Raw genomic sequence first — 16,168 nt, forward strand, 5'->3', positions numbered from 1 at the left:
TTGACAACTCCTGAACAGTCCTTGATCGCATTTTATGATATTCAAGGGTATGCATTCACACTCTAGCTCCCGTAACCCCCAAGCCAAAACCAATCAGAAACCGACACCCACTGTTAGAATTTCAAGTAATGGTTTTGAGCCAGCAGAAACATGAAAGAAATATGTTGTGTATTCTTTACATAACATCCTTATAACACTGAATATTTCACTTGAATATCACAAACTACCTCATTTGATTTAGTCATGGAAACAATTGCCTTGAAAACTTAAAATAATAATTAATGACCACTTTTTGTTTTAACCCAGATTTTGTCTTCAGTGGATAATCTCTCTATAGTTTTTCTTGTCACCTGTAAAAACTGTCAAACCATGAGACCAATCATAACTTTAAACTGAAACCCTTTCCATACTGGACACATGCAAGCGCCTATGTCAAATAACCACAGGGTTGTCATGTTTGTGTAGCCACTCCAAGCGCATCAGTAGACACCGGCTAGTTGGCTACAAAAAAAATAGTTGGAGTGTAGCTCTGTAAAATGCATTTGCAGTGTTCACTGTGCATAGTGATTTCTGTCCAGGCTATGATTAAACATTCCAACAGCTTTGTTTGATGGGCTACCAATGGTACCAGCCTGAAGTCCTGATTTACTGTCTGAAAGCAGATGAAATTTTAGTTTGAAACTGTGCTGTGTCATTCTTCGAGGACATCTCATGCCCGAGCCAAAGGAGATGCAGCGGACCAGGCCGCCCAGTCAGCTAGTCAGGATTCAGACATCGCAAGAGCTGTAGCAAGAGAGCTCTCCCCGAGCTTCCATCAGCCAGGTACAGTATTGCTGGGAGTGAGGAGTAGGATGAATAATGTTGTATAACATGAGATGTTAATTGGCACCATATGCTAAAATAACTTTTATAAATGGAGATTAATGGGGTCTGGGACTGGACTTAATTCCACATCAGTTATTTTTGATCCAGGTTGACTAAATGGCTATAGAGGTCATATATAGAGCAATTGGTTGTCTGCTGCCTGACAGGGTGACATGTGCTTTGTGGATACAAAGAAGGATCTGCCACAGACTGCTTGTGCATTGAAGATCTTAAATAATCAGGAAATGTCTTGCACAGTATGCCTTATCTCAAAACAATACAAGTAGGTGTGTGTGTGTGTGTGTGTGTGTGTGTGTGTGTGTGTGTGTGTGTGTGTGTGTGTGTGTGTGTGTGTGTGTGTGTGTGTGTGTGTGTGTGTGTGTCTGTGTGTGTGTGTGTGTAATGCTTTGGAAAGCCAAACCTAGCTTGTGTAGTTGCAAATTTGAAACCGAGATACCGATTTGGACTGTCCTCTTATAGAGCTGTAGAGACATAGCTACCTGTGTGGACACTTAAGCAGTGTGAGGTCAGTTTTCTTGAGGGGCAGGGGGGGGCACAGAGGGGTTGGCTGCAGAAATTGGCAGTGGTTGGTGGCTATGGGAGCAGGGTTTGCTGTGGGGCCTCATCAGTGACCCAGGGGGCACGTATGGAATTTCTAGAAGCCATGAGCCAGCTATCATAAACCCTACTGAAGGGCTAAGGGGTGGGGGTGGGGGGTTTCCAAACCCCGCTTAAGTCAAGCAAATGCCCCCCTATGGTAAACTCACTGTCAAATTTGCGTGACAGTGAATTAAGCCATGAGTTACTAGAGACAGGCAGATTTAATCACTCATAATTTTAGTCAATGTCAGTCTTAAGTCGCCACTGCAAGTTTAAAATGGCAATTGTCCATCATCAATGAGCTAAGCTTACTCATGAATGCAGGCTGTTGGCCTAGCTAGGAACCTGCCAGTGATGGCTGAATTCTAACCTTTGTTATTCCAGGCCCCGACTACATACGGCAGAAGTATAATGAGCCTGTCGAAGTGAAGGAGGTTCCCGAGAAAGAGACTACGGAGAAGTCTCCGTCCAGGAGCCCCCACTTCTATCGGAAAGGCACGACCCCCACCCATACTCCATCCCACAGTCCTGGCCCCAGCCCCCCTCCCTCACCGCCACCGGTTGAGAAGAGCATTTTAAGTAGTAAGGCCTCCACTGAAACTGGCCCCTCCTCCGTGGTCCCAAACACCATCCCAAGAGAAAGCAGTGCCCCCACGGCGGAAAGTTTAACCGCAGGTAGGTGACCCAGTTAGCGCACAAACAGCTCGCTTGATGACTTGATTTTTGATGTCAACAGGTAGGACTCAAGAAAATCGTGCCCTGCAATTTTAAAAAGTAAAAAGTTCTTGAGAGGTAGAGAGAGTAATTTCGGCACGTTAAAGCGTTCTTCAGCAAGACGCTGAGCCCCTAACTGCTTAGCCTCCCAACAAGCAGGTTGGCGCCTTGCATTGCTTCTCCATCTCCATCTCTGTATGTATGTTTAGAATGCAATGTAAAATGCATTTGGGTCTGCACTAGAAAAAGTGCTATATCAAATGAATACAAGTGTATTTCAGTATTTTAGCATTTTTTTCTGTCAAGTTAAAACAATGTGTACTACTCTAGACTACCCTTCAATGACACAGTACATCTGTTTAGAATTCAGAATCTAATTTCTAATATAAAAGGAACAAGTAAAAAATATGCAGTGTACTGACTATCAAGACTTTATAGGCTGGAATTACTGTTAGTCTGTATTGAAAGCCACACTCAAGTGAACAAGGAGGTACACTATATTGCATTATATTTTTATCCTAGATCTGTGATCTAAAACAGGATTACCAAATAACAGGATTTTTTTCTCTCTTGGCAAAGGCATAATCAAGGCGGCATCAAAGCTCTCGCTGAACCAGGAAGTGAGGCCACAGGGAGCTCACCCAGCTCCCAAATCAGCCGCCAACAAACCCAGTGCTTACTCTACTGCCTACCCCAGCAATGGGCAGATCCACTCCCAGTACCACGGTTACTATGTTAAAGCCGACATCAAGATCCCTCCGCCAGATGAACCCAACGAAGTGGAGGAAGACCTGCACCCGTCCTGCTTCTCTCACCTGCCGCCACCCGTCAAGCACTACCGGGCCTCTACAACCAATGCTCTGCCTTCGCCCACCCCCACCAAAGAGAGTGTCAAAGCTCCAGAACCTCCCAGGCTGAAGAAGCAGGATTCTCATAAACCAAAGAGCCTGGCGGAAACCAAGAAAGCCAGTCTTGAAATCAGCTCCGATCTCACAGTGGAGGACTCGGTAAGCGTCACATGAAACGTATGGTGTGATGACAAAAACATACAGTGGGTCCTTATACAATGGTCACAATGGTTCTCAAAACCTTTTTGTCTATATATATACAGTACGTACGTCAATGTTCAAGCTAATGCGACAAGGAGTGGGGTTGATCAGGCGCCTTGTCATCATTCCAAAAATGAATGGTTTCACAGTCAATGCACATCTTCATTCTTTCCTCAAATTACATCAAATATTTTGTAAATCTGCGAATGGGGTTGAGATGTCTCGTCAATCTCAGATAGAGGTTATGTTATAGTCTGACAGTCCACAACATATTGTGTATTTTTTGTCAATATGATTGGCACACACTGTGTAAAGGAAATTTACTCCAACATTTTAGAAGCAATTTTTAATCAAATTTCTCGTGCTTGTCGTTCTGCTTCAACAGGGCCCAAATTCTATTTTGGTAGCTCTGGTCATGCTGATAAATGTTGGCCTAGCCATCATTTTTGTTCATTTTCTCACTTGAAAAAGTCTGAACTCAGGTAAGGTGACTCAACATCTGGCATTGCTGAAGCAGTTTTACTGATGATACTATATCTATGAAAAGTTTTTCTTGTTTAAAAAAAATAATCATGTATATTTTATGCAATTTTTCTCTCTTTACAGTACTTGACATACATTATAGAAAATATTGTTTTTTCTATTGCTGGTGCAGTTAAAGGAGATTGACCAAATAATTGTTCCATAAATTGTTCCATAATGACCCATTCTGGATGACCTGAAAATAATTAATATTAAAGGATAGGTTCACTATTTTTCCACTGGCCTTATTAAAATGTTGGTCCCCATTCAAAACTGTTCATATCACAGCCTCACTTGAATGCTTTACTATTGAGAAACTCACCGCTCTGCTGCTTACTGTGCTTGAATGCAGTCCAATGGGGCAAATGTTTAAGCCTTTAAAAAACATGTCTCCAAACAATCTCCATTGAAAAATCACTTCACTTCAAGGAAACACTTTTTTTTTTTTTTGCATGTTTTGATTAACAGTGTAACTATTTTTTGCCGCAGTACCTCCAAAGCATTTGTAACCTTTCACTCTTGGGGGCAACTTCCTGTTTCTAGTCTCTTACATTGCAGATGTAGCCAAAATAGTTTGAAAGTTCAAAAGAATCAATAAAATCCTGAAAAAAAAAATATTTTGGTACATATGAAGACATTAGTGAACCTATCCTTTAACAATTGATTTGTGGCCCCATAGTGGCTTTGGTAGGGAATTGACCTTGATCAAACCTTTTTCTGCAACTAATCCCTCAATGTTTTGGCCACGCAGTGGACTCATCCAAACGAGTCGCTCTCGTCCCCCCGCCCCCCAACTCTCATGTCAGCCAGCTGGGGGGCCCTTCGACTTTGAACATTGGCGCCAGTCGGAAAAGACAAACACCAGAGGAAAAATAGAGTAAAGGGGCAAGTTGTGGAGGAAGACACACACACACGGGAGTGAAGAAGCCAAGGATGAAGAAGGGTAGAAAGAACGGACCATCAGAGAGGGAGGCGAGACACTTTAACTGTCTATCTGAATTATTGACTGACTGACTGACTGACTGACTGACTGTTTACCAATCTATCCGGCTAACTGACTGAAGGACTACCCGCCTATCTGACTAATTAACAGACTTTGGCTTTACCTGTCTCACTACACATTTCACTAATTGGCAGACGGACTGAATTAACATGTCTATCTGACTAACTTCACAGGCCACCACCCCGATTGAACCGGCCACGATTTGCAAATCTTGACCACAAGATCTCTGCCAACATTGAAGCGAGTGGCGATGGGTTGCCAAGGCAGGAAGGTTGTTGGCCAAAAAATAAATGCTAGCAAACAACCTGATAAACAAGCTGATTGAAGTGGTGTCCAGATGAGACCATGGCTTCTCCAAAACACCTCTAAGCCCTGGGATGATGGACACTCTATTAGGGGGTGGATGGAAAGGTGTGTGTGTGTGTGTGTGTGTGTGTGTGTGTGTGTGTGTGTGTGTGTGTGTGTGTGTGTGTGTGTGTGACAGACTGGGGGGCAGACTGGTGAACTGGATATGTTCGGAGATGCACTTTCAGCTGACCGAGGCCGACAGCTGCATTGCTATTTTACAGACTGACGTGTTCACGTGTGAGAAGAGGAGGGGGTTTCGGGGGCTGGGAGGTGTTGGGGGTGCAGGGTAGGGCACGGAGGGCGCAGCTGGGAAAGAATCTTAGGCTGGGAGCCAGAGAGTGGCTCTCTCAGGCTGACTGTCGGTCTCCCTGCGAGGCCAGGGCTGAGCGATACACCAAAAACGTCTTTCATTGGCGTTTGCCTCCGCAAGTCAACCACATCAACAATCTGGTTGTCTAAGAAGACCTTAGCCCAATTACATCGCAATAAAAAGTCAGGATTTTGATAGTGAGTGTGATTTGGGGAAAAAAATGACAATTTAAATATGGTATCAGAGGTTGGTAGTAGCTACTCATACTCGAACATTAAGTACTTTTCTTCGTTTGGAAACACTACTTTGTTTTCATTTCAGTTCAGCATATTTGCAAATCAAGTAAATTAATATTAAAATAATGACTTTTTACTTGAGTATAATGTTGCAGTACATTATAAGTTCATGAATCCCGATTGTATTACTTAAACTGTCATTTTGAATTCATAAGCAGATTTCGTAATAACTGATTCTGATGTAATTGTAGTGATTATAAAGTCTCCCATATTGCCGAGCCCTATCTCCGAGTGTTTTATCAGCTTGACCTTTGTTATTATTAAGTATAACCAGTCATAATTCAAACAATCATTATGTGAAGCTTTACATTTCAAGGTAATGCTAGAAAAAGTTACTTTTTCTGAACCTCAGGATTGTTTAATTGAATCAAATTAATTATTGAAGTACCAAGTTCATACCAAAATGAAAATAATCTTTATGTATAGATTTTATAGGTTTTCAATTTCAGGGAGAACACTAATTGGGTCATTTTAGAACGGACTTGAAGTCTGAAAGAACCCAGCTACATTTTATTCAAAGGTCAAAGTTAGGCAGATGTCTTTGCTGACATGGGTACCATTTTTTCTTCACTAAATTTTCTGTTTTTTACTCAAGTCAGTTGTACATGTATACAAATAAATGGTTGTTTTTTTAGCAAGAGGAATTGATAGACACTCTCCCAATGCCGTTTGCTCAATGTGAAATTCTGCGCTAATGCAATACGGTATGGAGAAAGCACAATACTTACCTTTGATACTCTTGCAGTCAATATTCACCATTATGCAATGCACTTTGGTTTTGTTGTACATATACTATACTCCAGTGCAATGATAATAAAGTTGAGTTGAATTGAATTGAATTGAATCGGCTAAGGTACAAAAATAAAGGTTATTGCTCAGACATGCTTTTTTTTTCTTAAAAAGAAACCAGAACTTGAACCAAATACAGGGAAACAATCGGGACAAGGAGAAGGGCTGCAATATCATTTGTATCACCTTGTATTTTTTTATTTTTATTTTTGTTGGTGGCCATGCATGAAATTCATTGTTGTGAAGGCATCAAGCCATTTTCAACCTTTCTATACAATCAGAATATTACATTTAATTGGAAGGCATCAAAATTCAGTCCCACTTACTTTTTCCACCAGATTATGTTATTTTTTGTTATTTTTATTTTACATTGTGATTGTATCTTTTGCAATTTAAAATTTAACATTTGACCTGACAGCGTACATAACAAAGCCCCCAACACTGATTCTCTTATCATGTCCACAAGATCGCAAACATGTGCATTGGCCATTTGATGTAATTCATGGATTTATCGCAAATTCAGAACAAGATACCTTTTATTATAGTTGTAAAAAACGTGAAGTGCAATTGAAATCAGTAGAATTAATATAAAGTTTGAATTTGCAGATGTAATTAACTAATTATCTTTAATTATGTCATGCCCACATTTATTTTTTATTTTTGCATGGTTTGGTCAATGACAAATGTTGAAGTAGATATGTTGAATGTAGCGTTCAGTGTGCAGTTGCACATAAAATTCTGTAACTAAATCCCCTGTCAAGGGGGGGGGGGGGGGGGGGGGGAAACCATTCAACCTATACTCAGGTTTTCAGTAAATGGCTTGTTCTCGAGTGATCGGAAAAACTTTTTTTTTTAGTAGGCTTGACTGAAATTAGTCAATGTGATATTTGAGCGTTGTATGTGTATGAGTGTATTTGTGTTATTGTGACTGTGGGCGTGGGGGGGGGGCGGGGGGGTGGCAGATGGGCGTTAAGTATTTATGACCTGCTGTCAATCGCTCAAACTCAGAATGTATACTTGAATGCAACGTGCCAGGATTTAAGGTTGATTTATTTCTGGCAGACAACTCTTGGATTTATTTTTAATTATATTTATTTATTTTGCATTGTTTGAGTTTGGCGTCTGGACTCTACTGCTCATGCGACATGTACAGCAAACATAGGCATACTTAGTGAGCTAGAAATATGGGAGTGATGAGCTTGAATCCCCCCGTAGAAGAGTAGAGGTCAACAGTTAGATGCTTGGGAGGTTGAGGGAGTGCAGCAAACAGGCAGCAAAGCCACACAATAGGCTGGCTCATCAGACAGGGTGTGGAAGTGTGTGCCAGCATCAAGTTGTCTGACAGAACTAGAGCCTCATTAATGTGCTATCTAATGCACTCACTATCAAGACATTTTTACAAATCACGCTATGCTCCGTGAACTGCGGCAGAATGTGCAGTTGAGGTCCATGATTGATACTAGAGAGAAATTGGACAACTGTGCACGCCACAACATTATTTTCCACCAGCACTTTGTATCAGTTGGTGTCTCGAAGTAAATAAGTCATATGAAGAAAATAAAAATGATTAGGCCTTCAAGAGAGCCTTAGGCTTTGTTTTTGGCCACTATCAACACCGTTAAAAAGGCCTTATCCAATTGATTTTACTTAGCTTACTTTGTGAGAAGGAAAAACGTCTTAAATATTGTTTTAATTCATGTTTCAAAACTAAGCAAATGTTCACGTTTCATTATTTTCATTATCATTTCAGCGCATGATTAAGTTATATATAGGTATTGGCTTGCATATATAATAATTTTGAAGTCATTTAGGCATCGGAAGCACAAATCGTAAAATGTACATAATCAAGTTATACCTCTTAAATTGATTATTTATACGGTAAATGCAAATGTGAATATTTTGTACGCTGCTTTGATTCAAGTGTTATTGTCCTCCCATTTAAAGGGCCTCATCAATAATCTTTGACAAACATTTTCATTCCATCCCCGGGGAATTAAGTTTTGTACAATTTACAACAAGATGGCTTCCACTTCCTCTTTAGCTCGCCGTTTTTGTCACCTTTTGAGCTCTGATATTTTGGTCAACGAGCAGGTTTTTTAACTAAAAACAATATGGAAATAGTAGCTGTCGATGGGAAAGAACATTATGTTCTTTCCAATCAACAGCTACTATTTCCATATTGTTTCCATCCATCACACGTAAATGATATTATCATTTACACCTGACGTGGAAAGGAACAGTGTAGAACTTTGGAATTATTAATCAGTGAATCAAGTGGTTTTTGGGCGGCTTTGCAGCAACAGTAAAAATATCTCAAAAGTACATACCATGCCAGGAACTACAATTCTCCCTAGAAGCGTAATTATTTTATTGATATTGTTATTATAATGAGGAAACTGAGGGAATAATAGTTCTGACAGAAAACTTTTGGATTTACTTTAAAAGTATCTTTATTTATTTTGAATTGTTTGAGTTTGTGCGTCTGGGCTCTACTGCTCATCACTCCCGGTGCAGTGTACAGCAAACATAAGCATGCTTAATGAGCTACAAATATAGGAGTGAGCTTGAATCCCCCCATTGTATAGAAGAGTAAAGGCAGGTAGGGCAAGGGCGTGGACATGTGTGGCACTGTCGAGTTGTCTGACAGAACTAGCTATGCATAATTTATTATGAATCCTAATCTGACAGAAACAATAGCCTATGACCTATAGATCATTTAAAACAATTGTAGGATAAGGAAAGAAAAAAGGCAAGTAAATGTTTATTTATCTATTTATTTATTTAATTTTTTTTGGGGGGGGGGGATTGGACATGGTGGTGAAAGTTAGAACTGATAGTTTTGAAATAAGATGATGTGTTAGAGAAGAGGCTTAGCTTTTTGGACAGATTTGCATTGTCTATGGTTTGATGGAAATATTAATTCCGGGGGCAAAAAATCACAGTGTCCTCCCTATTACAGCACCCCTCGTGCTGGGTGTTAACATTCATCTTAATACTTTATTAGGGCTACTTTCTGTAATGTATGTCAAATTTATATTGGACATAAAAACATTTACAAAAGTTTTTCAAAAGCAATTTTCAAACATAATGATCCACGTTCTGGTCTGTTTTCTGACTTCCTGTTATTTTTCTATAAGACGGAACGACTCAGTCATCAACGCCCAGCTATTAAGAGATAAGGCTTAGGCTAAATAGAGGAAATATAAACATATCTGATCTAAAATGACTTGAAGTGTGAGAAAGGCAAAAGGAGTGGGGGAAAGTAAGTAACTATTTTTTTTTCCTTTTCATTAAGGTGAAAAGAGCTGTGACTGGGTTTATGTATGGCTTGTTGAAGTTAAAGTTCATTTATAATTCGCAGTGATGGGCAACATGCCAACTGGGTTTGCCGAACCATCCAAGTCCTTGGGATAAGGGTATACTGTACAGCTATTTTCTACGGGTTACACCTCATGTGCTATCTATATCTTTGTCCAAAATGGATATTTACAAAATATTTGGAGCATAAATAACAATGTTTTTCTCAGAATTTTATGGCATTGTACATTGTGGATGACATTTCTGTCTTCGGAAAGGGATTTTGGAATGTCTTCTTTTTCAAAATATTTTTTTTACAAATCTGTATTTTGAGAAAGTTAGCTCTTTTGCAAAATTAAGCATAACAGTCAGAAACTTGATAATTTTGTAAAAAGAATAAAGTTATCCTCCATGAATCTGGTTGGTAAAACACATGCAAACATTTGTAATTGGTTTAATGAAATGGACATTGTTTTTCTGTTTTTTTTGTTTTTCTGGAAAATGTTCTGCGGAGACAAATAAAAATGGGTTTACATTTTAACGGATTGTTCTTAATTGTCCTCTGTACTGCTCTAAGTGTGCTTTCCAGTGTTCTACTTTGGAGACTGTAGGGCTGTAGTGGAGACGGAGCTGCCCAGCAATAACCTTATGACACTAATAAAAGGTCAGTAACCAAACAATGGTGCTCTAATAAATTGCTATTTATTACCTTTCTTATCTTACTCTTGTGTTGTAATTGGATGTACAAACAGATTGGATGTATACTGAAATGTATACTGTTTGTAGAAATATAAAACATAAAATACAATATCGGTTCATCACAGGTAAAGTTAGCCCACTAGCAAGATGCTGTACTTTGGAGGGATTCAGCTTATATGTGCTGTGATACAGTATACAGTAATACTGTACTATCCAGTTAGAGTTCAAAAGGTTATTTGTCACATACATATACAGTGCATACGGTCATACATACACTACTCACAAAAAGTTAGGGATATTTGGCTTTCGGGTGAAATTTATGTAAAATGTAAAAAGTTCACGCTACAGTGACATTATATCATGAAAGTAGGGCATTTAAGTAGAAGTATGCAATGGTGATTTCCTCATCTCAAACAATTTATTGAAACAAAAGCCAACAACAGTGGTGGGTATACCACAACAAAAAATGTCAATGTCTCAATAACTTGTCATGTGCCCTTGAGCATCAATTACAGCTTGACAAGGACGTCTCATGCTGTTCACAAGTTGACTTATTGTCTGCTGAGGCCTGGCCCCCCACTCTTCTTGAAGGGCGGCCCTCAGATCATTGAGGTTCTGGGGTACAGAGTTACGAGCCTCTACACGGCGACTCAGCTGATCCCATAGGTTTTCTATGGGATTCAGGTCTGGAGAAAGTGCAGGCCACTCCATTTGAGGTACCCCAGTCTCCAGCAGCCATTCCCTAATGATGCGACCTCAATGACCTGGAGCATTGTCGTCTATGAAGATGAAATTAGGTCTGTGTTGTTCATGCAGGGGCACAATGACTGGATTAATGATGTTATTCAGGTAGTATGGGCTTGTCACTGTACCATTCACAAAGTGTAGGGCAGTTCTGTATTGACTAGACACACCTGCCCACACTGTAACACCACCACCACCAAAGGCTCATCTGGTGACACCAGTGGCTGATGCATAGCGCTCTCCTTGACGTCTCCAACATCGTTGGCGGCCATCATTTCTGCTCAACGTGAATCGACTTTCATCAGAGAACAGCACTGAGGCCCACTGGTCCCTCATCCAGCGTAAATGCTCTCTGGCCCGTGCAAGACGATGATGCCTGTGACTGGTGGTGTGGTCAGGTACCCTTGCAGGTCGTCTAGCACGCAACGCAGACCACGCTGATGGAAACGGTTTTGAATGGTCTGACGTGACACTTGGGTGCCTCTCACCTCCCTTACATGTGCCTGAAGTTGAGTGGCATCATTATCCGGTTCCGCAGGGCACTGTTCACAATGAAGCGGTCATCAGTGTGGGATGTGGCCAAAGGATGTCCACTTCTATGCCTTTCTGTGACTCTTCCAGTCTTCCTGTTGCAACCTGCTGATGACACTCTGTGACACTCTAAGCTCAGTGGCCACTTCCCTCTGAGAACATCCTGTTTGAAGCGTCGCAATGGCGAGGTACTGTTGATCAGTTTTTGGGTGTCGTCTTGGTCTCATGATGTCAAAATGTGAACAGCATGATGAAGAGGACTGTTTAAATACCAATTCTAATTGAACCAGGAAATGTATTGGTCGATTCATGGATCAAACACCTGTTGTGAATTTTGCCATTCAGCTCCTTGTTAGGGAACAGCAAGTTGTGCAAAAAGTACTGAAACATTGAACAGTTGGACATGTGCATTCAAAAGTTTAGAGAAGGTCAAATTAAGTTCACCTGTAAAGGTTATAGTGCATTTTAGGTTCATCCTGAAATTCCACCCGAAAGCCGAATATCCCTAACTTTTTGTGAGTAGTGTATATGCAGTGGAATGTCATGACACCCGGTGATTACGCACAATAAGCTCTAAAAATACAAGAAAATACTAAAATGTGTCTAGGTGCTCGCGCAGGTGGCCAAAAGGGATGGCGTGACGATCGCGATTCTGGGTTCACGTTCTGTATTAATATACTGTACATTCCCTCTATTTGCACCGAATGAGTTGCCGGTGATGCTCGCTAACATGAGCAACCATTCAAAAGTCAAAGCATGTCGCTTGACATTAATGTATGTATCTCACCATGCATAATTGTTTTGTTACCATAAAAATAAGACGTAGCTTGCAGAGCTAATTCTGTCAGACAACTCGACAGCACCACACACTTCCACGCCCTTGTGGGTGAGCTTATTTAAGCAGCGAATCGCTCTCACCCTATCTGCTTTGATGCCTGCTTTGCTCCCTCCACCTCCCCTGCACCCACCTGTTGGGCTCATACTGCTCTATGCAATGGAGGGATTCAAGCTCATCACCCCAATGTTTCCAGCTCGTTAAGCATACCTATGGTTTCTGTACACCTCACCGGGAGTGATGAGCAGTAGAGACCAGAGGCGAACGTCAAACGATGATAAATAAATCAAGTTAATTTAAAATGTAATCGAAGAATTGTCTGTCAGAAGCCACATTTGTTTTATGGCCCACAGTACAAGATTTTGAAAATCTAAGACCCCACACGTAACGACATATAATACATTTAACAGTTTTGCTACGCAAGATTACCAGAGTCCCTTTTACAGAAAATTCAAAAAGGGAAAACAGTGGACTGTACATGTTGCAGGGAAAGCTTTATTCTTTGCAGCGTTTGCATTTGCCGCCATGGCTGTGTTTATCACTTCTTCCATTTCAGTTAGCTTGGCTCCCAATTGGCCTTTCGCATGTGACAATCCACAAACCGTGTCCTCGGCTGTCCTAGGGGTTCCCACAACACTACAGGATATCGGATTGTAAATATTGAACATATTTAATATTTGCAATTTGTGATTGGTGTGGCCAGGACGGACTTCCGAGCAGATTGGGGGAAATATAAAACACTCGTAAAATACCTCATACCACAGGATAATCTGGCACGATAATCTTTAGAACCATCAACAAATCGTGAATTGGATCACGATTGTCAGAAGGGGAAATTGAGCACAAGATCTGCATTATTATCTGAACAGTCAGTTCGGTTCAGTTGATGTGTTGGAAGCAGGGAAAATTGACAAGCATAAGTATCTCAGCAACTTTGACAAGGGCCAAGTAGTGATGGCTATCGATGATGTACTGGCGGAAATTATACAGCACCTGGGACCTAAAGCAAAGACCTGGCTGCTAGAAATGCTGAACTCATGCATGGCAAAGAAAACCATCCCACCCGTATGGAGAAAAGCCAAGACTGTTGCTATCCCCAAACCCGGAAAGGACCCATCATCACCAAAGAGCTAGAGACTGATTTCCCTCCTCTGCATAACCTACAAGCTCTATGAGAGGCTATTACTCCAACGCCTAACACTACTTGTAGACTCCAAGCTCACTAAAGATTAAGCAGGTTTTCGTCCTGGCCGCTCCTGTGCTGGGCAGCTACTGAACCTCACCCAACACATTGGTTTTGAGTGCAAACTCATCACGGGAGTAGCTTTCATAGACCTCACCGCTGCCTATGACACTGTCCAGCACCGCGCCATGATCAGGAAACTTTTGGACATGACTGGTGACCTCGACCTCTGCCAAGTCATAAAAAGTCTCCTCAACAAACGGCGCTTCTTCGTTCAACTCAACGAGAAGAAGAGCAAATGGAAAGCCCAAAAGAATTGCCTACCACAAGGTAGTGTACTGGCCCCTCTCCTCTTCAACATCTACACCAACGACCAACCACTCCCCCCACAATGCCGCCGCTCCATCTATACTGATGACCTCTGCGTCACCACCCAACAAGAGAGCTTCCATAAAATCGAACCCGTCCTGGAAAGTGCCCACCAAGAGATGTCCACCTACTACAATAATAACCACTTGAAACCCAACCCATTAAAAACCCAGCTATGCAGTTTCCATCTGAAAAATCGAGAGGCAGGAAAATAACTGAGCATCTCATGGGATGGCCACAAACTCTTGAACCATCCCCATCCTGTGTACCTTGGAGTCACACTCGACAGGACACTCTTTCAAAACCCACCTTCAGAACACCAAAGCCAAGGTCAACACCCGCAATAACATCCTGCGCAAACTGGTCAACTCAAAGTGGGGCGCTGATCCACCAACCATCCGTGCAACAGCCCTAGCCCTGTGCTTCTCCACAGCTGAGTATGCATGTTCAAGCTGGGGCCGCTCCCACCACACCAAACTGGTGGACACGGCCCTCAACGACACCTGCCGCATCATCACGGGCTGCATAAAGACAACGCCAGCCCCGTGCCTCTATGCACTAGCTGGGATTGCCCCCCCTCACATCAGACGGTCCACCGTCGCCCAAGATGAGTGGAGAGCACGGGAGTCTGACATGAGGCACCCCCTGTATGGACACACAACATCCCCATCCAGACTGAAATCCAGAGCCAGTTTCCTGCATACACTCTCCCTCTCCAGCCCACCAAAGAAACGGCACGGACCAACATCTGGAGTGTTGAATGGCACCAACTCAACACCTGAGCCCAAGAATGGATGGAGAGAGGAATAACACCAACTGAATGCCTCGCCAGCGTACATGACCTCCCATGGCCGACCTGGAAGACCCTCAACAGACTGGGAGTGGAGCAGGGGAGGTGCAAAGCACTGTTGAAGACATGGAACTACCACACAGAGGACACGTTTGGCTGTGGAGCAGTACAGACAATGTCCCACCAGCTGGAATGTGACAACGCCCCCCAGTGCAGCCCCCAGGACCTGGCTGAACCGACTCCATCAGCTGTGTCCTGCGCCAGATACTGGCAGCATGACATCTAAGATTGCAAAGGACTCGAAGAAGAAGTGATGGCTATACGACTGGTCCAGAGAATCTCCAAAACGGCAGGTCTTGTGGGGTGTTAGTAGCGTTAGTACCTATGAAAAGGGATCCAAGGAATGACAACCAGTGAACCGGCAACAGGGTCATGGGCACCCATAGGCTCATTGATGCGCGTGGGGAGGGAGGTCTAGCCCAGGGGTGGGCAAACTTTTTGGCTCAGGGGCCACATTGACTTTTAAAATTTGACAGACGGGCCGGGTCAGCACAAGATGCATACGTATCAAACATAAACAGAAAAAAAGCGTTACAGTGTTAATACACTTACCTTTTAGTGGGAACAGTGTTGTTGATCACCCATTTTTGCCAGTGCATCGAAGTCTGGTGTTAGTTTTGTTGTAGCAATTCTCAGAACAGATCTGAGGTGTTCATCACTCAACTGGGATCTGTGGGGTGCTTTGTTGGTGTTCATCACACTAAAAGTCTGTTCACACACATACGTAGAGCCAAACAACACTAGCATCCTTTGTGCCATCTTCTGGATGTTTGCAAATTTGGCTGCGCTTAATGAAGCATAAAACTCATCGAGTTAAAGAGAGTTGAACTTCCCCTTTAAGACAGTGTCACATTGGAGATCAATCAGTTCCAACTGCAACTCCTGTGGCGCCGTTTCAGGGTCTTGTGAGAAGGGACATGACACCAGCTGAAGTGACTTGTCAATTTTTCCAAAATCAGAGAACCGACGGCAGAATTCTTCATGCAGGTCATCCAGTGATTTCCTGTATTTTTTCACATGTGTTTGGGCCTCTTTCAACGTAGCCAGTGTGGGGAAATGAGCGAATGACTTGTTTGGCATTTGCTTTGAGAATAAAGCTAGCTTGGTTTTGAAGGCTCTGACGTTTGTCTGCATTTCATGCACAAACTGGTCTTTCCCTTGTAGC

At 42.1% G+C, this 16,168-nt stretch overlaps 1 protein-coding gene across 2 annotated transcripts in view; it reads left to right on the forward strand.

The window, feature by feature from the left end:
* LOC307238019 (junctophilin-1-like) overlaps window positions 1-16,168 on the forward strand; it is a 52,458-nt gene that overhangs the window by 26,345 nt on the left and 9,945 nt on the right. The window contains exons 3-7 of one of the 2 annotated variants that reach the window (XM_080010862.1): window positions 704-822; window positions 1,849-2,139; window positions 2,758-3,185; window positions 3,613-3,709; window positions 4,501-7,243. The exons of the other annotated variant lie outside the window; for it this stretch is intronic. Coding sequence (XP_079866988.1) covers window positions 704-822; window positions 1,849-2,139; window positions 2,758-3,185; window positions 3,613-3,693 — 919 coding nt within the window. The 3' untranslated portion in view covers window positions 3,694-3,709; window positions 4,501-7,243. Of the gene's footprint in view, window positions 1-703; window positions 823-1,848; window positions 2,140-2,757; window positions 3,186-3,612; window positions 3,710-4,500; window positions 7,244-16,168 lie in introns of those variants that run through there. 2 annotated transcript variants of the gene reach the window in all.

Source organism: Zeus faber (assembly GCF_960531495.2).
Source record: "Zeus faber genome assembly, chromosome: 12".
Lineage (NCBI taxonomy): Eukaryota > Metazoa > Chordata > Actinopteri > Zeiformes > Zeidae > Zeus > Zeus faber.